This window comes from Rhineura floridana, chromosome 11, assembly GCF_030035675.1.
Source record: "Rhineura floridana isolate rRhiFlo1 chromosome 11, rRhiFlo1.hap2, whole genome shotgun sequence".
Lineage (NCBI taxonomy): Eukaryota > Metazoa > Chordata > Lepidosauria > Squamata > Rhineuridae > Rhineura > Rhineura floridana.
Window position 1 is genome coordinate 33638795 of NC_084490.1, and position 22535 is coordinate 33661329.

General features: G+C 41.7%; 1 protein-coding gene across 1 annotated transcript; it reads right to left on the reverse strand.

Annotated features, from left to right (window-relative positions):
• Positions 1-5133: 5133 nt before the first annotated feature.
• On the reverse strand, positions 5134-20598 carry LOC133367845 (olfactory receptor 6M1-like). Its single transcript, XM_061591939.1, has 2 exons — positions 19871-20598; positions 5134-5989 (listed from the first exon to the last, which is right to left on the reverse strand). Exons 1-2 carry the CDS (start codon positions 20596-20598, stop codon positions 5134-5136), a joined length of 1584 nt encoding a protein of 527 aa, XP_061447923.1.
• Between the last annotated feature and the right edge of the window lie 1937 nt (positions 20599-22535).

Here is a 22535-nt window from a genome sequence, read left to right on the forward strand (position 1 = left end):
TAAAAGTCAAAAGTATCTTGGCTTTTGCAGAGTTGCTGTACAGATATTCCACTCTGATAATCCGTTGTCGTCACCCGTTCCTCCACGATCGGTTGCAGAAAATTGACAACATGAGATTTCCTAACAGATTGAACGTCGTGAACGTTTACTCTCGGGCAATTAAGTAGTACTAGTTTGTGTGGAATAATTTTTAGATTCCAGTGATTTTCCTTTTTCGCTGTCAGAAACGAATTTAGATCTTGTTGGGGTTGAGCCCTATTCCCCTGCGGCATTAAGCCATGAGAGTAAGATGAAGTAATGGGCAAAGGTACCACCGGGAGTTGAAAGTGCTATGTCTTGCTTAGATTTAAGTCGCATCGGATGTTTTTCCTGGTCTGGAGAAGTATTACGTTGGTTGTTCCTGGTATTCAGCAAGGCTTCTAAAAATTTTAAGAGTTTGGCAAAATTCATCTTCCTAGCCCTTGGGGCTCTGAAGTTCTTGATGTTTTTAGGTTTTTTCACAAATGTGATTGTGACGCCCTTCCCTGGCTCTCCCTGTCAGGTTCCTACCTGCTTGTGACTACTGCCTTTCACTAGGCACCACCAGGCACTCCACCAGTCTGGACTGTCCTTTTTATGGTTTCTCTCTCTGCTCTAGCACAGATCTCACTAGATCCCCCTGCTAGGCAGCACCACCAGTCACATCCTATAACCAATATTCCCAGAGACTTTGCCTGAGTCTCTCTCTATCTGGTTACTTTTGTGACTTTGTGCTTATGCCGTTCCCAACCCCTTTGTATCTATATAGAATGCATATAATTCTGGGTGGCTCTGGATACTTGTAATGTTATTATTCTTCCCTTCACTGCTGCCACCATTAGTTACTGTTTCCCTCCAGCCTTGGTAATTACCTTGCCCTTCCTTCTGGTCTGTATATTCCCCAGCCAAGGATCAGGCCTTCGGTAAACCAAAATAGTATTTATTAAATATCAGAAATAACAAGATTACTTTTATAATGGTACATAAGCATATGGTTTCATCTATTCCTGTGATACTTGACTTATTATTAATCTGAACTCCCACTCCCTCTTTCTCCACACTCTTCTGACATCCGCCTCCAAACACCTTCTTTCTCTCACATTCACTAACACCCACCTCAAACAACACCCTCCGATTCAACTGTCATTCTTCCATTTATACTCTCAGCCATTCAAATGCTCAGCCAATCATCCAGCATTCTACTGCTCATCTACTCCCCCCTCCTCTTTCACTCCACTTACCATACGTCTTCTATACAAACAGCACTTACCATATTTACATTAATACAGGAACATCACAGTTTTCTTCGCTTTGGAGCTGTGTTTGGAGACAGTTTTCAGGCTAAAATTACTTTTCTGGACTATTGAGCTTTGCGCTGCATCCAAAGTGGCGCTGGGTATGACTGGATCGACCCTGGGGCAAGAACCCATTTTCTTAAACTTCTCCACTAGAATTGTCAGCAGTTTGTTAACCTCAGTTAAGAAATTCTTAATACAGCCGATCTCTGTTAAAATTACAGCCAATCTAGTGACCAAGCAATTGTATTCAGCAGGTTGAAGGAGCTCATTTTTTGTTACATTTCCCATAAAAGGCTCTAAGGATGTATCTAGGAGGCAAGGGTTTGAGGGGGGAGTGAAAATCTGCTCCTCCAAAATCTGTCCCACAGGTATAAAATTCGCTGGCACTTTAAATGATTGCAGCTTGGATGAGCTTTCAACCAGTTCCAATTTAGAAGCAAGATTGTAGGAAGGGGGAAAAGATTGGTCCGGTAGAAGGGTCCCCTTCATTTCTAGGGACCAGTCCAGAATAGCAGCATTAGAGGTAAAACCTTCAGAGCTACGAGATGGACCTTCCTTATATCCATAGTCATTTGCCTTTGGCTCCTCCTCAGTGGGGGAAACAGATAAATTCAACTCCTCTTTCAAATTAGAGGGAAGAAATGAGTAATTTGTAACTGCTTTGCCTTAGCAGTAATTGGAGCTATACCCCCGTCCAAACAAATTCCTTGTTCTTTATAAGTCTTTCTAGTGTAGACCATTTTCCAGAGCCTTCTGCTTTAAAAGCTATAGCAAACTGTGAGGAAGAGGGCTAACAGTAGCAGTAATGTTTTCTCACAAGGAGAGAAAAAATTATATAATCACAATTTTTGTCCAGATGGTTTATAATCTTGAGCATCAATGACTAATGCCAAAATACTTCCTGTAGAAGCCGTGGGGAGTCTAACAAAGGCTCCTTACCTCTCTTCATCAGAGTTTATCAATTTCTCAGTTCGTCGACGGCAGCTCAAAAGATAAATAGTGGGAGGATAAGGAGCAGAATGCTTCTAAAAACAATCATCACTCATTAAAAATGTATTAAAATGCTGTGGTCCAAGTTAATCCACGTTAATGTGATGGCGAGACAGCAGAGAAGGGAAGTGGAGCTCTTCTCCCAGTGGCCATTTTCCCAGCCTCTGCAGCTATAGTGAATGCACCAGGGAAGCAGGAATCCTGACCTCCTCTCTGAGATATTGTACTGCGCTACAAATTTGTCAAAATGCAAACACAATTTGGGTTGGTCTTTCACAGTCCAATCCACTTCCTGAGTAGCTTGGAAGAATTTGGTAACATGCCTCTGAGCATATAGGAGTAGGCCAGAGGGGAAGGTTATGAGGAGGGCAGGTTTGATCATTTGCATGCTTACTGATTTCAATGAAATTTAATCCCACACAATCATGCTTAGAATAGGTAAAATTGACCACGAGGGAGGAGGAGAATGGGGAGGGAAGGAGTTGGTAGATGAGGAGGAAAGAAGAGGAGGAGGGGAATGGGGAGGGGAATGTGGGAGCGAAATGGCAAACACAGATTTCATCATTTGCATGCTTATTGAGTTCAGTGGGATTTACTCCTGTGCAATCATGCTTAGGATGGGCAAAAATGACCATGGGGAGGAGGAAAAGTAATAAGGAGGGAGGGAGGTCTGGACTGAGGAATGGAGGAGGAAGAGGGAAGTGAAAGGGAGTAGATGGGCAGGGGAGAGGGGGAGGAGCAGAGAGGGGAGAGTGAAGAGGTGGAGGGAGAGGGATAGAGGGGAATGGAAGGAGGGTGGAGGGGAAGGGGAGGGGATGGGTGGGAGGGGAGAAGAGGGGGGGGAGGGGAGGGAAAGGAGGGCTGAGGGGGAGGGGCAGGTTCACTCATTTGCATACTTATCAAGTTCATTGGGATTTACACATGTACAATCATGCTTGGGATAGGTGAAATTGATTTGGGGAGGTGAAGGGAGGTGGGGGAGGGTGGAAGGTGGAGAGGAGAGGGGGAGGAGTAGGGGAGGAGATTGGGTAGGTTAGCACTGGGCAGAGGGAAAACACCTTTCCTTTCCAAAAGGAAAACATTGTTAACAGTATCATTATTTTGGAGGGCTTCTCCCACCTTTTTATTCAATAGCAGATACATGTAATCTCCCACCCAGTTCAAACCAAAGCTTTCTCTGGCCATGTCCATACCAGACTTTTATTTCAGTTTAGACAGTCATGTGTTCCATAAAGGAATCTTGGGAAGTGTAGTTTGGGAAGGGTGTTGAGAGTTGCTAGGAGATGCCCTATTCCCCCCACAGAGCCACAGTTAACAGAACTCTCTGGGAAGAGGGGCTGACTGTTAAATCACTGGAGTTCTGTCAAGGAAATAACAACTCTTAGCAGCTTTCTGACAAACTACACCTCCTAACAACTCTCAGCAGCCTTCACAAACTAAATTTCACAGGATTATTTGAGGGAAGCCATGACTGTTTAGAATAAATGTAGAAGTAGAATAAATTTTTAGCATGGGTGTGTCACCCTAATTAGCCAAGCCAAACAGTCTGACTTTTAGAACACTGACAGTTGGTTCTTACTGAGTATGCCTCCACTATAATAGACTCCAATGTTAATTTTCTTAAATTAAAAATCAGCCATTCTTTTTTTAACTTTTAAACTGCACAAAATGATGGTCAGACAATGGGGCAAGGTCAGTAATAGGAAGAGATACTCTATGAACATGGCTGATTTTTAATTAATTTCAATAATTATGAAACTATTGACAAAAAAGTCAAGCAGAGATCTGGATTCCTACCCCCCTTTGTTTTACACTTTGAACTCTGGATTCTCTCTGAATGTTTTGTGCATCTTCATGAAAACTTAGATGTTGTTAAGGAAGTGATTCTGAGTTCAGGACTATACATTTTGTAAGAGTTTTGTGTAAAATGAGCTTATGGGAAGCAGCAGAATGTCATGGGCGGTGTTTTCAGTTTAACATGGCGGAATGTGAAAAATCCATGCTAGCTCTAGTACGGAGCCACTCTCATGGCTGTATAATAACTTAGGGCCATCCACAAAATGTTACAATGGAGAATGTGTGTCTTCAGTGTTTCAGACAATAAGGCATCCTACTTCCTCTTCGTTTTCAATTTTGGTCTCTCCTCCTAGCAGACATCAGCATTCCATCCCAGCTGAGAATGTTTTGATCCCATTGGATTTTCTTCCTTTTTTTTTTTTTACTTTCTACCCATTTTTTGCACTTCTGCAAATATTGGGGTTCCTCCAAGCCTGCTGAAACCTTCATGATTGATGCCATTTTGACTCCAAAAGGAATATCACTCAGAGAATTGAATTTACTCTTAGTATAGATGATGATACTTTAAGACTTTTGTTCATTTTCCATATCATTAGAATTAGTACTCCAATGAAGAATGTGCATATAACTCTAGTTAACGACACTTTGTATCTTAATAGAACCCCCCCAAACCCCTCAAATTACAAATGACATTATCCAGTCAAATAAACCACTTTTTAAATTCGCTCAAGAAAACCTATTTATTTCTTACATTTTGAAAAGCCACTTTCAGTCATCTCCCAGGGCATTCTAGAGGTTAGAAGGTACACATACATGGATGACCACATTTACCTTTCACAACAACCTTTGGAGGTTGGTAAGGCTGGCAACAACTAAATGATCCAAGTTCATATAGTGAGCTACCTAGCTAGGTGAAGATTTGAACCTGGTCTCCATAATCTAAGTCCAACACACTAGTCTATGCTGACTCTCTCCCACTGAAGCTACCGGATCTTAAAATCCCTTTGCTGGATTTTGCTGCATGTTCAGTTCATTTCTTAAGAATTAGTTTTCTTTGATTGAAGATAACTCTAAGGGAATCCTTCACCTTCACATTTCTCAGACTGTATATGAAAGGATTTAGCATGGGTGTCACCATTGTGTTCAGTACAGTGCCTATTTTGTTGAAATCCAGAATGTTCCCTTTAGTGGGATGGACATAAATGAAGATAGAGCTCCCATAGTACAATATTACCACAGTGATATGAGAAACATACGTTGAGAAGGCCTTTTGTCGCCCTTGTGCTGATGGTATCTTCAGGACAGCAATAATAATGTAAATGTATGACACAACTGTTATGAGAAGTGAACCCAGAAGCAATATAGAAGAAGTCCCAAAATCAACCCTTTCAGCCAATGATGTGTCACCACAGACAAGCTTGAGTAAGGGGGCACTGTCACAGAAGAAGTGGTTGACAATGTTTGGGCCACAGAATGGTAGACCAGCTGTCACAATGCTGGGAACTAGAATAATCAAGAAACCACCAACCCATGACCCCAGAAGGAGCTGGAAACAGGCTTTGCTGTTCATAATGGATGCATAGCGCAGGGGGTAGCATATTGCAACGTAATGGTCAAAGGACATTACAGCCAGGATGAAGAATTCAGTTGAGCCCATAAGGAAATAGAAGAATGACTGAGTAGGACAGCCCACAAAAGAGATGGTCTTCTTTCCTGTGATTATATTTATTAGCATCTTAGGCATGACGGTTGCAGTGATCATGAGCTCCAGGAATGAGAGATTACTCAAGAAAAAATACATTGGCAATTGAAGATGGTGATTAGTAAGTACCAGTTTAATTTGTGTGACATTACCCGTAATGGTCAAATAAGAGAGGTAGAGAGACCTTATCAGCCATATTCATGAGAGGTATGCTGTGACCACAAGATGCATCATGTATCTGTATTTATAGTGTTTGGAGGCAGCTCTTTTGGATCCAAAACAGTTGTTCTGGTTCTATTTGCTATTTGGGGCCAAATCTGATATGTTAAATCTGAAGCTCTGTTTTGTTCCCTTTGATTTTAAATGGGAATCTAAACAAAAAACTCCACCCACCCACCCCAGCAGTCTTGAGGTCTGGGTGTTTTCCCAGTCAGATTGCTTTTGTTTCTCAGAAAAGAAGAAGGGTAAGGAAATGGTCTTGCTGTTACCTTTATGCACATACTTTAAGTCCACAATCTACCTCCAAATCACCCTCATTTGCCTTGTTGTTCAGGGTTCACACAGAATCAATGCACACCCTTGTTCACCGTTGGTAGATAAATGAAGGATAAGTCCTAGGTCTATTAATTAGAAACTAGGATACCTAATTTAAACTCCATGTTCAGAATAACCATACAGTTAAACATCCAGTGCTGGAAATGAATATTTGGGGAGAATTGTTGCCTTCTCTCTTGTTGACTTACTGGCTATTGAATGCCAAACCAGAAACTGAATGCTGAATTTGACATATTCTCCATATGAACAAAGAGGGCTCTTCCTGTGTCCTTTCGAAGAGCCAGTTAATAGTCAGCTCTTTACTGAGAGAGATTCATATGAAATTTATGTTTGAAGCTGAAGAATTCTATTGTAAACATGAGTCCCAGGAAAGTTTCATCCATCTCCACGAGCAACATTTTTTAGAGTCACCAAGTTTGATATGGAAGAGGAAGAAATGTGCACGCATTGCTTTAGAGCCAGAAATGTCTAAAGGCTGGTTCACACACTAACTGTTCCATAAGCAGAGTGGGGTTGCTGCTGTGCTAAAGTCCCACTTTGTGGACACTGCATATGATGGAGTCATATGTGCATATAGCTTTACTTGCATATGCATGATCTCATATCCCCCCCAGAAAGAAAAAAAAGGATACAGGGATTTGGGAAGACTGTAAGGATTAGACATATGCACATACAGAAATATAGTAGTATGCTGTCTGTCACATATCATGCTGTTTATATTTTGATGATTTATGTCTCCAAAGCATGACCATCCATGTGTATTGAATAACCCAGCTGACAAGGGTATGAAGAAACCTGCAGACTGGCTTGCTCCACATTGGAATTTTGAGGGAAGCAATAATACAACCAGGAGCACCAGAATCTGAAAAAGCCCTCAAACCTAAACATGTATACAAAAACAGCCCCATGATTAAGGATGGGGGGAAAGTTCAATTCTGTTCACATTTAAAGCTGGACCTACCTAATTCACACTTTCCAAAGCAATATGCGAACTGAAACACAGCCATCCTTCAAAAGTCACACTTCTCTGAATTTTGCAGTGCAGTTCCTCCGCAAGGGAGTGTGTGCAAAAATGCATATACTAGGGTAAAGTGTGCATAAAAATGCAGAGATGTGAAAATAGCATACAGAAATATTGTACCCTTGAACTTATGGTAGTCAGCTCTTTATTGAGGGGGATGCATATGAAGTTGGGGGAATGTTCTGTAAAACATGAGAATATGAGGCAAAATGCATACAAAATTGTCTACACTGGGAGAAATTCACACTAAAATGTGGATAAAATTTCATGATGATCTTTTTTTAAAAAATTGTGAAATGATACAGACATGTGGAGAACTGAGAAACTGAGATAAACTGAAATTTACAGAGTCACCTTTCCCTACTCGTGGTCTACACTGCTATTTTGGGCAGGGGCTGGTGTATCCAATCCCATGTCTCTCTTCTTTCACCCATGGGGCTGATTGCATTAGTTTAATGGATGAAAAAGGTAGTGCTGTTGTCCCAATTTCTAAATCCCGTTCACACTGCAGTACCTCTTGTGTTAAGAAATATCAGCTTTTTCAGCTGATATACCAGCATTTTGCACAACTGTCTTTCACATGGCTTGTTTTCGTCCTTCACCCATGCACACTGTTCCCCACTGTGTAGGAGGTCTAAGATCTCATCCCATCACCATGCAAGCCCTCTCCCTTTAGGATCTGACTTTCTAAATTGTTTTACTGTCGTTGTATCAAAACAGGGGTGTATGTGGGAAATGCTGCCGCTATCAGCACTGATGCTGGAATACCGGTACAATGTTTGTCAGGCAACCCTGCCCACATGACTAAAGGGTGAGAACGCACTGCATGCTGGGACGCCTGTCACGTGAGCAGCTGCAGATTATTCCTGCAATCTTCCAGGTTCCCAGTCTTGCTAACTGATTATTTCTGGTATCCTTTATCATGGAAATTAGCACTAAACTTCCACTACATTCCACTAGAATTCTGGTGCTAGCTTGTGTGTTGTGTGAAAGATCAAATATAATGCACAAATTACCAGGTAAAAAATCATCAGAATAATGGAATAAAGTGCAGTGTGAAAGCAGCCCTAATGCAGTATCTCTCAAGCAATTTCTAAAAACTCCATATTAATCTATAAATATAATCTGATGATAAAGACACCATCCCATGGCAGGATTTTTGATGTTTACCTTTACAAATCAAAGAAGGAAGGATGGTGTAATCCACACTGAAAATCTCTTCTGATAGTCCAAATACGTTTTTGTGGAATCTCTAACAGAAGAACTGAAGGATCTCAGATTTATGAAATCAAACCCTAAATAGACAAGTATATGGAAGCTTCCCTCTAGTTTACATCGGTTTTCTTTAAGTTTAACTGCAGGCCAACACTATAAACATTTCCCTTGCAGTAACGCCTACTGAATATGTTAATAACTTCTTCTGAATATGCATGGTTGAATTGTGCCAATAGGCTTAACTATGCCTAAATATGTGTCTAATAGCAGTCATTGTCCCTCAAGATAGTCCCCTTTGGTGTACATAGTTTGTTATACTAGCTCATGGTCAGTGGTGTCACTAGGGTTGATGTCACCTGGTGCAGTAACTCATGGTGTCACCCCATGGACCTCCTCCTGTACCAGACCATACAGAATCCTTAGTAGTGTTTTTTGTACTAATGTTACTCGTAAATCGTAATTCCCATATATCACTGAATGTAATGGCAATAGCCGTGACATAAACAACTAGCAAAATAAAAATTACACATTTAAATTACAATATCATACGCACAGTTCAAATTCTTGCTCTTATTACTAATGGGAGTTAATTATCTTGCATATGCCCATAGTAAATTTTCAGATACTTTCAGACCCTCAGCAATTTTCAAGTGGTCTATGTAGAAGAAAGGTTTGGGAACCCCTCGTCTAAGACATGTGCTTATGTCCCTATGCTGCTCCCACCCCTCATTTAGGTGCCTGGGATGCATGTGTGTGGACACACCTCCTTACAATTATGGAAAGTGATTCTTAATAATACGTCTCCAGACACAAAGTTATATAGGCATTTATCCGTTGTTTAGTAGAAAATTCAGAGCTGCAGGGTCCCTTCTTGATAGTTACAGCCATGTACACCCTTTTTTGCTCCTGGATTAAGAATGAGATCTTTGTTAATGCATTCTCTCACAACAACAAACATCTCTAGGAGCCAATCCGCATGAAAGTGGAGAGTGTTAGCAACTGAGAAGAGTATTCTCAGTGGCTGACTCACCTCCTTTCACTCTGATTGGCTCCAATCTGCAGAAAAGGCAAGGAAGCATATTAGAAGACTCTTCTCAGTGACTAACACACTCCCTTTTCATGCTGACTGTAGGATGCTTGGAGACATAGGGACCCTGCTGCCAAAAAAGCAAAGAGACTAAGATCCCCTGGGCAACTACCCTCCTGGTGCTTATGGACATGACCATAATATATTTTGTGACATGCAAATTCGATATTATTTATTAAGTGTGTTTAGGATTACACTGATGGCATTTCCAAATATGTACTTTCACACAGACTTTGTGTGTTCCCAAGAACCTTGGGAACTATGATTTTTCCTTCACAGAACTACAAATTCCCAGCACTCTGAACAAACTAGTTCCCATGATTTTTGAGAGAAGTCATGCCCTTTAAATGTATGGTGTGGGCCTGCTCTTCCTCTGTATGCAGTAGGAGGTAGCCATGTTTTTGGGTCCATGGACATATCTGCAAACTGGAGAAAGCATCACATGCACCACATACACACTCCAATCAAGCACACAATGCACTCTTTTATTGGATATGAGAGAATGCTTCTTTGAAGCCTAAGTTCAGCAAGGGGAGGGGACTCTGTGGTTGCAAAGAAGGCCTCTGCAGGTGCATGTGTGCCTTCAGCTGCAACATCGGTGACCCCTGACATGTATCAAGGCTTCAATTTCAACATGGAGTTCAAGAAAATAGAATGTGGAAGTTTAATAAGAGTAGTTATCAGAATTTGGCTTTTGAGAGCACTACACATTTTTGTGACCATGACAAGAGGGTAAATAAATAAAGAGGTCATGATCAGTCACATCTCAAGACAAATGACAGCTTATAAATAAAACTGTCTCCACTTGCTTCCCTATCATACAGTCACTCAGGCTTCTGCACCATCTACTTCCTGAGAGCAGCAAGATTTCTTTCCAACATGATGTGGAGTCAGGGTAGAGGACAGGAAAAAATGTGGTTCGAAATATGGTGGGTTCAATCATGCCTCAGAGCATTTATAGGCCCCAGGCTTGGGGAAGAACATGATAAACCTAGTCAGGGGCCTTAGACATAGGATACATGCAGGAAACACCTCTTTGTGTCAAGCACGAGATTACTTCTGAAGAACTCCTGTGTCTATTGAGCCACATGGTTTTCTCTTCCAAATACAAGCCAGTAACAAAGAGGAAGGTTTTAGGATCCACTTGGATGTATTTTCAATGAAATGGTATTATGCATACAGATTAAAGGAAGCCTGCATTTTATGTTCCACGATTTCCAATCAAATGGAGCATATTTTGGTGCACATGAATAATCCAACAGTTTACTTCTGCCAACTTTTCTCTTGTTCAGCTCCTCTCCTTAACAGCAGCAGAGAAGCAGCAGCATTGATATAAAACTTAAGGTCTTTGGAGCAGTCTGAATCTTCTAATAATTGTCTTAAGTGCCTCTTTTACGTCTTTGTTTCTCAGAGAATATATGAGTGGATTAATAACTGGCGTTACCACTGAATAAATGAGAGAAACAAACTTGTCTTTGTCTAGAGAGTAGGCTGAGCTGGGCCTTATATATGTGTAAATGGCTGAAGAGAAGAAAACACTGACTACAATGAGATGGGAGGAACATGTGGAGAAAGCTTTCTTCTTCCCTTCAGTGGAACGGATTCTGAAGATAGCTCTCAGGATAAAGAAGTAAGATGTTAACGTCAACCCACAGCTACACATCGCATAAATCACATCTGACAAAAAAATCATTCTCTCATTAAGGCTGGTGTCAGAGCATGAGAGCTTTAAAAGTGGGGGAAGATCACAGTAGAAATGTTCAACTATGTTAGAGTTGCAGAAGGAAAGCTTCAGCATAAGTCCAACAAGAACAGCAGAATCGACCATCCCAGCAAGCCACAGTCCACTGGCTATGCCAACACACACTTCCTTCCTCATGATGACTGTGTACTGCAAAGGATGGCAAATAGCAGCATAACGGTCAAAAGCCATAAATGAGAGGATAAAAAGCTCTGTTCCCAAACACCATATGAATAAAAATGCCTGTGTAATGCAACCATAAAAAGAGATGGTCTTTCTGTGGGTCCAAAGAGTCTGGAGGAATTTTGGAGTTGTAATTGAGATGGAAAACAGATTCACTAAGGACAAATTGATGAGCAGGAAGTACATGGGACTGTGGAGTTTCCTGCAGGTACATATGGTAAAGATGAGGAGGAGGTTACTAGCTAAGGCAGTAGCATAGATAAATGCAAATACCCCAAAGAGAAGTGTCTCTAATTCTGCAGAGCTAGTGAAACCGGCCAGTGTAAACTCCATAGTAGTAGACTGGTTCTTTATTTCAATATCTCTGATGCCAGTGTCCTAAACAGATAAATTGTATTGTAAGTTGAATTAAGTATCATAATTCATACGAAGTTCATGCCTTTCTCTTTCATTCACTCTTTCCTTCTATCCCTTTCTCTCTTTCTGTTCAAAATGCAGAAAATTGGCATCTGACCTCTTCTGTCATTTGCAAGATTATGGGAAACCAGTCTGAAATCTCAGATTATGTTCACTCTTAGATACAATTCCATGCACAGTTAGTTAGATATAAGTCCCATCGACATCAAACAATCCCAAGATAGTCAGGCCTACCCCCCCCAAAAAAGACACATGGGGTTCCCATGTAAGCAGGGACCCAGGACCTGTCAAAAGAGCACCATGATCAATCCTTTCTTACATTTGCCATTCCTCAATGAGGATGAGTAGCAGAAATGATTTCAGGGGTGATCTAATGTTTAACCTGGCTTACATCATTTGTACGTAAATGTGAGCATTTGTTAAGACACACTGATATTTCTCCCCATTTTGGAAAGTCTCTGTGGTCAGAATGTTCGTCTATGATCTTGTTAATTCACCATAACTGACTGAAAATGTAATGAAATGTCTGTAATTTAAAATAAACTAACAAATACGCTTTGCACAGGCAGCTATAACAATCTACTAAGGAAAATCTGATCATGTGCAGAATCCTCTGAATGTTTATATGGATATAAATCCTTAAAGGTTCCAGACACCCGCACTACAGCTCATCTGCTTTTCAGTGGTTTTTGCTTTTTGGTGGGGGTCTGGGACCTAACCTGCCGTATGAATGCGGCCCTACTGTAAGGAACAGATTTGAGGCTTTAAACTTAGTTGACAGAGAAGAAGAAGAACTATGGAGTGAAGGCAGAGACGTTATCAAGGAATAATGCAAAAAGACAATACCTCTAGTCAAACAGAGAAAAAGGCCTCAATGGAGCTTGCTGATTCATATGGTCGACATAAGTCGCAATCAACATGAAGGCACATAACAACAACAAGCAGGGACTAATTCATCATCATCTTTGTACTCTTAAGTGATAACAATCCATCCAACCTCAAGGTAAGATGGGGATGGGAACATTTTCAGCTGAAGGATTGCATTTTCCAGTGTGCCGTCTTCTGGGAACAATATTCCAGTGGTAGGTAGGAACCAGAGACAAAAGGCTGGATGGTGTCTAATATGTGACTCTTACCTTGTACAGTAGGCTACATTCCACCCATACAAAGGTTTATGCAGCCCTCCATACTCACAATTTTCCATCTTTTATCCAGGCAAGCAAAGATCACAGATCAATGACACATTCCAGTCATGGGAAAGGATTTGAAGACATTGGCAATCAGGACCATTGACGGGTGTGGCCTAGAGACAGAAGGTTTGACCTGACAGGAGGAATGGCTTGGGAAGAGTCCCAAAATGTGGATAGAGAGGGTTGGAGGGGTAAAATTGGGCCCCGGGCCATGAGAGGACTGTTGGATCCACTGGCAATTTGTAAACAGTAATCTTTTCTTTTATTGAACTGACCTTAGCTCAAAACAGTATGTCATTACAATTTCACTAAATACGCTCAAAATCTGTAGTCTTGCTGACATCTCCAACAAAATGCATTGGATAATGAAAGGTGAAAGTGCCTTAAGTACAGAATCTTGTCAAACTTTTCTCTTGATTGATTGAACATTGATTAAAAAGTCTGGCCATTATGACATACAGCCTTTCACTGGTTTATCTGACATGTTCTTATTAAAAGCTTTCCTCAAGTTACCTGAATTGCTATCTCCATTCTTGAATCTCTGATAAAATATATCATTGTGAACTACAGTTGTTCAGTATCTCCTCTCCTCCTCAAATATAAGGATACGTATATATCATTAGTTCTAGTAATTTAATAAAACAGTTTAAAATGCTACTTAGAAGTCTTTACATTCAAGAGTTAAATTAGTTTAGTTTTGTTAAATAAATAAATATGTATTACAATCTTTAAAATAGAAACTTAAATACCTTTTTGAGTCAAATTAATATATTCAACCATTTTATCATTTCAAGAAAAATTATAAAGTAGCTTAATACAACATGTTATTTCTACACCCTTTATCCTCTACATATTAGAGTCACATAGTACATTTTAGCTTCCAGCAACCAATTCAAAGAAAATAGACATTAATGGAGAGATTCTGGGGCTAATAATAGTTAAATATTGGCCCATATTTGCAATATCACATCCCTAACTGCATTACTTCTAATTTCCATATTCATTCATCTAATGCATGGTGGCCCTCCAGATGTTGTCCCATCAGCTCCAGCTAGCGTGGTCAATGGCAAGGGTCCAACAACATCTGATCTTGGGACTTTTATTTGCTCTACTTCTGAATGGGCACTTTGATTCTGCTGGGTCACTGCAGTCAACAAGCTGCTGAATAATAATGGTTAATACCAAACACTACCAAGCCACAATATTTGGTTCTGTTTTGTTTTTCGGTGTAGCCTTGAACGTGATTGTAGGAATTTTTGAATTCAAAATAAAATGATTAATACTAGTGTGAAGAGTTTAGAGGGAATAGTTAACAGAATGGTTAACATTTTTAAAAAAATAATAACCTGAAGAGTACAATCCAGTGCCACACCCCCTTGTCACAGGGCTGTACAGTCTGGCAGAAACACGACCACCTCCGGAGCAATAGTCTAATAGTCATTTAAACCATTACAGCTGCAAAGATAATTTTTATATTATAAGCTGGTAGCAAAGGTTTGCTCTCACTGCAATCAGTGTGGAACGTTAGTCATCCCTAATATGTCCCACAAATTCAATGAGAAGGAAATGCAGCTATCTTAAGTCTGCATCCAGCCCAAGGACTTGGCTTCTGTAAAAAAGTTTGTATAGTGTTTACCACAACATTGATATTATTTTAGTAAAACAGATGCAACAGGCTCTGCTCTCTCCCCATACACATACAACATAGATAGATAGATTGATAGATAGATGAGAGAGAGAGACAGAGACAGACAGACAGACAGTTAGGTAGGTAGGTAATTCTCTGTTCACCATCTTAGAAACTAAATATCACACAGCCAAAATAGAAAGATGAATGCTATGTGTGCCCATCTGCCATCAATTTCTCTTCCGACAACCCACACTTTACGACTTGGATCCTAAAACAGGTTAATTTGAGGAACTTTATTGGTCTATGGACACCTGCATCCTAGGAGGGTCAGGGGATCCTTCTGAACACTGTGAGAGGAGGAATGGTAGGAGAGCAGGGTATTCACTCAAAGTCAATCTTAGATTCCCACAAAGTAGCTCAAGGAAGATCATGGAAGGAATGTTTCCTATCTACTCCAGCTCCAGCAGCACCCTGTACCCCATTTCACATTGTTCCATAGCTCCCTTGACCATCTAGAGAGGCATTTTGAGATACACAATGACTGTAGGATGAGGAGAAAGAAACGTATCTTAGGATACTCGCCTATCTGTTCATGGAATGTTTTGGTGTTCGTGAGGAGCAACTGAAGCCTGATACTGATATTTGAAACTGAAATATACCATCTTTCCATAACTATATTAGAAATGGTCAGCATATAATATATAGGCCATCTGAGGCTACAACCCAATGTTACACATATCTGTCTCAGTGCTGAAGACCTCTACCAAATGTTACTGAACATAAGGTAAGAACTTCACCCACCATGTTAATAAGAGGGGGAAGTGGTGATTGAATAATAAACAAACTACAGCATAACTATGATAAAAACAAATGACACCACTCTTCAACAAAAATGCATAAGCTGGTATGCACATTAAAACAGAGATGTTCTAATTGTGAAGTGAAGTGTCCTTCTTAGTATGTTTCACATATTAGCCAAGATATATTCCAGTGAAAATAGTGTCATATTATAGAGCCACGAAAGTGGCTGTATACTATAGCCAGAGGGGATTTTTCACATTCCGCAATGTTAAATTGAAAATACCCCCCATGCCATTCTGAGGCTTCCTGTAAGCTCATATCAAAACAAAACCGTACAAAACTTATAGTCCTGAACTCAGAAATGCTTGCTTAACAACCCTGTCAATTATCATGGTGATACACAAAACAGTCAGAGACAATAGACAGTTCAAAGTCTACAAAGAGAGAAATAAACCTCAGAGCCCTTTTGGACTTTTTTCTCTCAGAGTTTTCATAATGTGTTGAAATTCATTAAAAATCAGCAATGTGGAGTACCTGTAATCCTAATACTCTGTGGAGTACCTGTAATCCTAATACTGACATTGCCTCATGCTCTGACCTTCATCTACTGCAGTTTAAAAGTTGAAAAAAAATGCCTGGCTGATTTGTAATTAATTTAATAAATTTTGGCTGGGACCCTATGATAACGCGGGGCATGCTCAATAAGAACCAACTGTCAGAATTCTAAAAGCCTCCCAGTTGCTGGGCTTGCCTAGTCATGGGGCCACACCCATCCCAGACTTTGATTTCACTTGAGACAGTCATGGCTTCCCTCAGAGAACCCTGGGAAATGTAGTTCATGAAGGGTGCTGAGAGGAGACTCCTGTTCCACTGAGAGAGCTCCACAGGCCAGACTGGTTTAACAGTCAGCCACTCTGATGGAAGTCTGTGAGGGGATCAGGGCATCTCCTAGCAACTCTCAGCACCCTTCACTAACTACACTTCCCAGGATTCCTTGAGAGAAGCCATGACTGTCAAAAGTGAAATAAAGGCCTGGTGTGGATGTGGCCGGGGAAAGCTTTGGTTTAAATGTTGGTGGGAGGCTACATGTGCCTGCGGTAGAATAAAAAGGTGGGGGAAAGCCTGAAAAAGAATGATACTGTTTACAATGTTTTCCTTTTGGAAAGGAAAGGGGCTTCCCTTCTGCTCAGTGCCCACCCACCCAATTTCCTCCCCCTCCTCCTTTCCTCCCTGCCTCTTCCCTGGGTCAGTATTGGACTACGACCTGGAAGAGCAGGGTTCCAATCGCCACACAGCCATGAAGCTGACTGGGTGACCGTGGGCTGGTCACTGCCTCTCAGCCTCAGAGGAAGGCAATGGTGAAACCACCTCTGAATACCTTTTACCATGAAAACCCTATTCAAAGGGTCGCCATGGGTGGGGATCGACTTGAAGGCAGTCCATTTCCATTTTCAAACATGACTGCATAGAAAAAAATCCCATTGAACTCAAAAAGTATGAAAATGATCAAACCCACCCTCCCGTCTCCTCCCTCCTATCGCCTCCCTCTTGCCCCTTCCCTCAACCTTCCTTTGCCCCTCCCTCCCCATCCCCATCCCCTTCCAATCCCCTCCTTCCCCTTCCCCTTCCCCATGGAGATAGCAGGTGTTGCCACCACTCACCATATGCTCAGAGGCACATGTTACCAAATTCTTCCAAGCTACACAGGAAGTGGATTGGACTGTGAAAGACCAGCCCAAATTGTGTTTGCATTTTTGACAAATTTGTAGGGCAGTCCAATATCTCAGGGAGGAGTTCAGGTCTCCTGCTCCCCTGGTGCATTCACTATAGCTGCCCTATTTCCCTGCTTTTTAAAGTTTGATAGAAATAGCTGCGGGCTATAGGTACATTCTTAAAGAGGTTTTTTGCCTTTGTATTGTTTTTATACTTATCTCTAGTTGATTTTATTGTACTTTTTAAAACAATTTCAGCTGGTTTTATATTATGTTTGTAAATTGTTAACAACAATAATAATGAACAATATTTTGAAAGTGTGTATTTCAGTGATTAATGAAAAGGCATCTATTTTCAATAAATTTGTTATTTCTTTTATAAGAATAGTTTTAAAAAGCTACATCCCAAATTCTATCCTACCATTCATATCACTGAAACGCGTCTAGTAATTTAGATACCCAATCATTCAATTCCTTGTTTAAACATGTTTTGAAGACAGAGTTCTTGAACACTTCTTTGGAATATTATTGTTTCATCTCTCTCCCCTCCCCCAGTTCATTTAAAAGAAAGTACAATTAATTCAGGATTTTAATTAAATTTTAGTTTATTAACACAAAGCTAGGTGCCCTGTTTGCAGGTGTGAGAAAGAAAGCAGATGAGAGAAAATCAGATTATTTTTTAATTAAAACATAATACCTTCATTCCTATTAGGTGTTGTGTATTTTTTCCTGCTATTTTTTTTCTTTTTCTTATGTCCAAAAATTATTTCTGTCAGTATCTGGAAATCAGGAAAACCAATTGTCGACCATTAATCTGAAGAATGGTGACAACTAGTGCTATCCTCCCGTAGATATGTTTACTTTCTTAACAAAGCACACTATATCTTTGAAATCTTTCTTTTAATGAAGTGATGGCACCACTGGGAGAAAGACCTTTGAGGCATCACGAGGAATGTGGTGAGTATTCATTCTATTGCTGAAGCCTCTCTCTCTCTCCCCCCCCCTTCATTTCAGCATTTGGCACATTTTCAAATGCCAAACGTAGCATTCAGTTTTGGAAAGGTTTTAGACACATGCTTCATTCTCCCACAGAAGTCAAAGAAACTTAAAAGTGCTTAACACTGACTGGATGATAGCACAAATATTTGTTACTTGGTATGTTATTTTTGTTGAAAAGAGAAATTAATAAACATACATAGGAGCGGGGAAACTATTTCAGGTTGAGAGAAGCATACCCTATAGGCAACCATTGAGGAGCCATATACCAGGGACTGGTATGGCTAGAGGAAAACTGGAAGTGGCCAGAGGTGAAAGTGAACAGAGCAAGAGATGAGACTTTCATTTTTACTGTAATAATAATAATAATAATAATAATAAACCTTATTTCTACCCTGCCCTTTTTCTAATAGGAGTCAGAGCGGCTTACAACTAAAAACAACACCAATTAAAACATACAGAAGTATACTATTAAAAAAGAATTAAACTATGAGAAAAATTAAAACCATAAAATATAGATTAAAAACAGCGACAATTTAAAATAATAAAATCATATAATGTAGTCAACCAAACCTATGATGCTTAATCCTGGTCGTTCTCTATCCCAAATGCCCATTGAAATAAAACAGTCTTTACTTGTTGCCGGAAAGAAGGCAAGGAGGGAGCTGATCGCACCTCACTCGGAAGGGAGTTCCACAGCCTAGGGGCAGCCACTGAAAAGGCCCTGTCTCGTGTCCGCATCATATGTCCTTGCGATGGTGTGGGGAATACAAGAAGGGCCTCACTTGAAGATCTCAAATCCTGGACAGATTCATGTAGGGAGATACGATCTGTCAAATAGCCTGGACCTGGGGAATACAAAGGCCTCCTGTGACTTATTAGCAAAACACTTTGCCAATAAAATCGAGCACTTACAGAGCTCGATCCCGTGCGCCGTGGACACAGTGGATGAACCAGAGTTGGCCAGTTGCATGCCGGTAAATTGGGATAGGTTTCGGCTTCTCCCTTCTGAGGAAGTGGACAAGGTCCTTTCATCTGTCAAGCCAACCACTTGTCTTACTGATCCTTGCCCTTCGTGGCTCCTTGTGAGCTGCAGAGAGAAATTGGGCGAGGGGATCAAAGCAGTGGTAAACGCATCCTTGAAAGAGGGTGTGATGCCATCAGCCTTCAAGGAGGCAATTGTAAAGCCCATCTTAAAGAAGCCCTCCTTGGATCCCCAAGTATTCGATAACTTCCGCCCAATTTCGAATCTACCATTTCTGGGCAAGGTCACTGAGCGAGTGGTGGCCAACCAGTTGTCAGCACACTTGGATGAAACGGATTATTTGGATCCATACCAATCGGGTTTCAGGACTGGTCGATTTCCTCTTTAAACTTGGTTGAGCCTTGATGTTTTTACGTTTTGAGCCTTTTTTGTTGAAACCCCAGCATTAATGCCACACTTACTGTGAGCATGGCCTAGGCTAGCCGGGTTAATTGTATTAAAAGTTCGCTCACCAGGCTGATGTATTACACACGTAGGCAATTCAGTTGTAAAACTAAGTTCATGTATGGGACTAGGATCCCTGTCCACCCGAGACTTAGTCTCCGACACAGCCGTTGACAAAGTAGTGCAGAGAGGTTGAATTAAGGTGGCGTCCTTTGAACAAGACGACATTGGGGCCGTTAATAATAACAACTGACCCATACATTCGGCAAGGAGGTTCTTAATCAGTGACAGGTCTTCTGTCCATTTTATAAATAAGCTTTTAATTAGGTCCAGCTGGGAATAAAGTAGTTTGACTACCGTATTAGAATCCATTTCTTCATGATGAGGACCCTTATAAATCGGGGAAGGCTGAGCTGAAGAAGATGAACAAGTGGCGCACAGGATCTCAGCAGGGCAAGGTGGAGTAACGCTCACGGAGCCTCCACAGACTTGGGGCTGAGCAGGGCTGCCACCCTGCTGAAGGTTTACAATCGAGGGATCAGCATGCTCTAGTTCCACAGCCAGAGAGTACTCGCCAGCCCTCATAGTGTCCCCAGTTGATAATTTCATTAGGCACTGTGGCCCCAAAGACCAGTCTAAGCATTCGGTGCCATCCAGTACCATTAGGTCCAGAGGTCCCATAGCAGATGAGACATTTAAATTCTGGCCAAAGAAATCCATGATTTTACATTGATTATGTTTTTTAATGACTGCCGCAATATCGTCCGTCATGGGGACCAGACCACGCTGTTTGTATCCTACTCTGGTGAGAACCATTGTGCCCAAACTTAGATTTCCTAATGAACAGCTGCTTACTTTTTATCCACAGCTTGATTTATGTAAAACTCGATCCTGCCCCTTTAAGGCTGCTGGACCTGGCCGGCAGATTCCTTCACCAGCCAGCATTCATTGGAAAAACAAACATTTGCCGAGAAGCAGCCAGAGCAAATCTAAAAATAGTCTGCTGGTCCCCCACCACTGGCAAGTAAGCAAGTAAGCAGGAATTACATCCAACACAACCTGGAACAGGAGAAGCAGACCTTGAAATAAGCAGCCGAGATAAGGTGAGTAGATTGTTCGCTGCAGCTAACGAGGTCCATTACGAGAAACGAGAAACCAAACAAATCTCTGAGGCTGAAACTTGGAGGACAACCAGCCCAAATAGCTCCGCAAATAATCTGTCAAGGACCAGCTGAGAGACAGACGACTTAATAATAGAGGAAGAAGTTATTTCTTACAACATGCAGGAGCACTCGACTGGTAAGGCGTATGAGGCGGCCATCTTGTACATTCAACAAGTAATACAGTCAGCTATATTGCAGCCATGCAGAAGTCACAAGGTTGCATGCATGTACACACAAAAACACACCTCCATCCTTGTCACAGTGCTGTTGTATAAATCGATGTGCAGCTGCATTTGGAATATGGTGTACAGTTGCAGTGGAGGGGCGAAGTAAGACACTGACACTTCAGCTTGGGTTGAACAAGGGCCACCTTATTAAATTACAACATACAAACCCAATTTAAAGTGATCTGCAGAGGGAAATTCTAGGTGCGGGACTGTCTCTAAGCAAGTAGCTTGCCATACAGCTTTTGGGTGACCAGCCCCTGCTGGGGCAAGGGCAAGCCCATCTGCTTACCCCTTATCCCTGCCACATCTTGTAGGTGAGTAGGGTGCCTTCCCACGTCATCCCCACCCGGGATTGAATAACCCTTGGGTAGATGAGATAAGTTACCCCAGAGGCAGCCCATATCCTGTCCTCAAGCCGCAAAGCCTTGCTGGACAGGCCTCTGGAACTGCCAATCACCTCCAAAGATGCCTAAGGGGGCCACCTAGCTGTCCCCTTCCCGCACCTTCCCGCCACAACAGGGTGACAAATCTCTATTTAGTCCCCCTTTACCCCACTGCCGAGAAGCATCTCTCGCAGACACCTCTATAGGTCCCCAAGAAATAAATTGTTACCTGTGTCAGACAGGTGAACGCCGTGTGCCCTGTAAAGTTCACCCTTCCAGTGCTGAATGCGTGGATGTGGGAAGGGCAACCCACCATATTGAAGAAGGGCCAACCGAATCCGTCGGTTGACCATCTTCCGTGCTCGGTCTATAGCCCATGGATCCCATACCACATGCCACTCCCTCGGCGGGAGCATGTCTAACCAAATCAAACGTACGCCAGGCCACCGTTGCCTGATAAGCTGCATGTCAGACCCCCTGTCTCTTAAAAATGCTTGCAAAGCCCGTACAGGGCAGAGGTTAGGCACTGAAGCTGGGGCCAAACGCACGCACCCTTCTATACACCTCTGGTCTGTTTTGGACCTTCTCAGGACTATACAGGCGCAACTTCCTTCTATGGAGATATCTGTAAACTGGAGGGCACACCCAGATAGATCTTGCTTACAGCAGACCACTACCACTCCAGTCCTGAAAGCTCCAAAAAACAGCGTAAGCGCCACTGCGTGAAATAGCTTAGTTTCATAGCTGGATGAGCAAATTGCTTCCCATTCCTCAATCATACCCAGCAACATGTCTGGCGAGATAGGGAGGTGGGAATCTGGTGGGACAGGTTGTTCTAGAGCCCACCCTGTCAACATGCGGCAGACCCTAAAGTCCCCAGCATGATCCAAAAAGCCACCAGCCTTCGCTAAAAAGGAAAGCCCCACCAGCTTACCTTGACTGACATGCCGCGTCTCCTGCCGTCCACCAGGAATTCCATG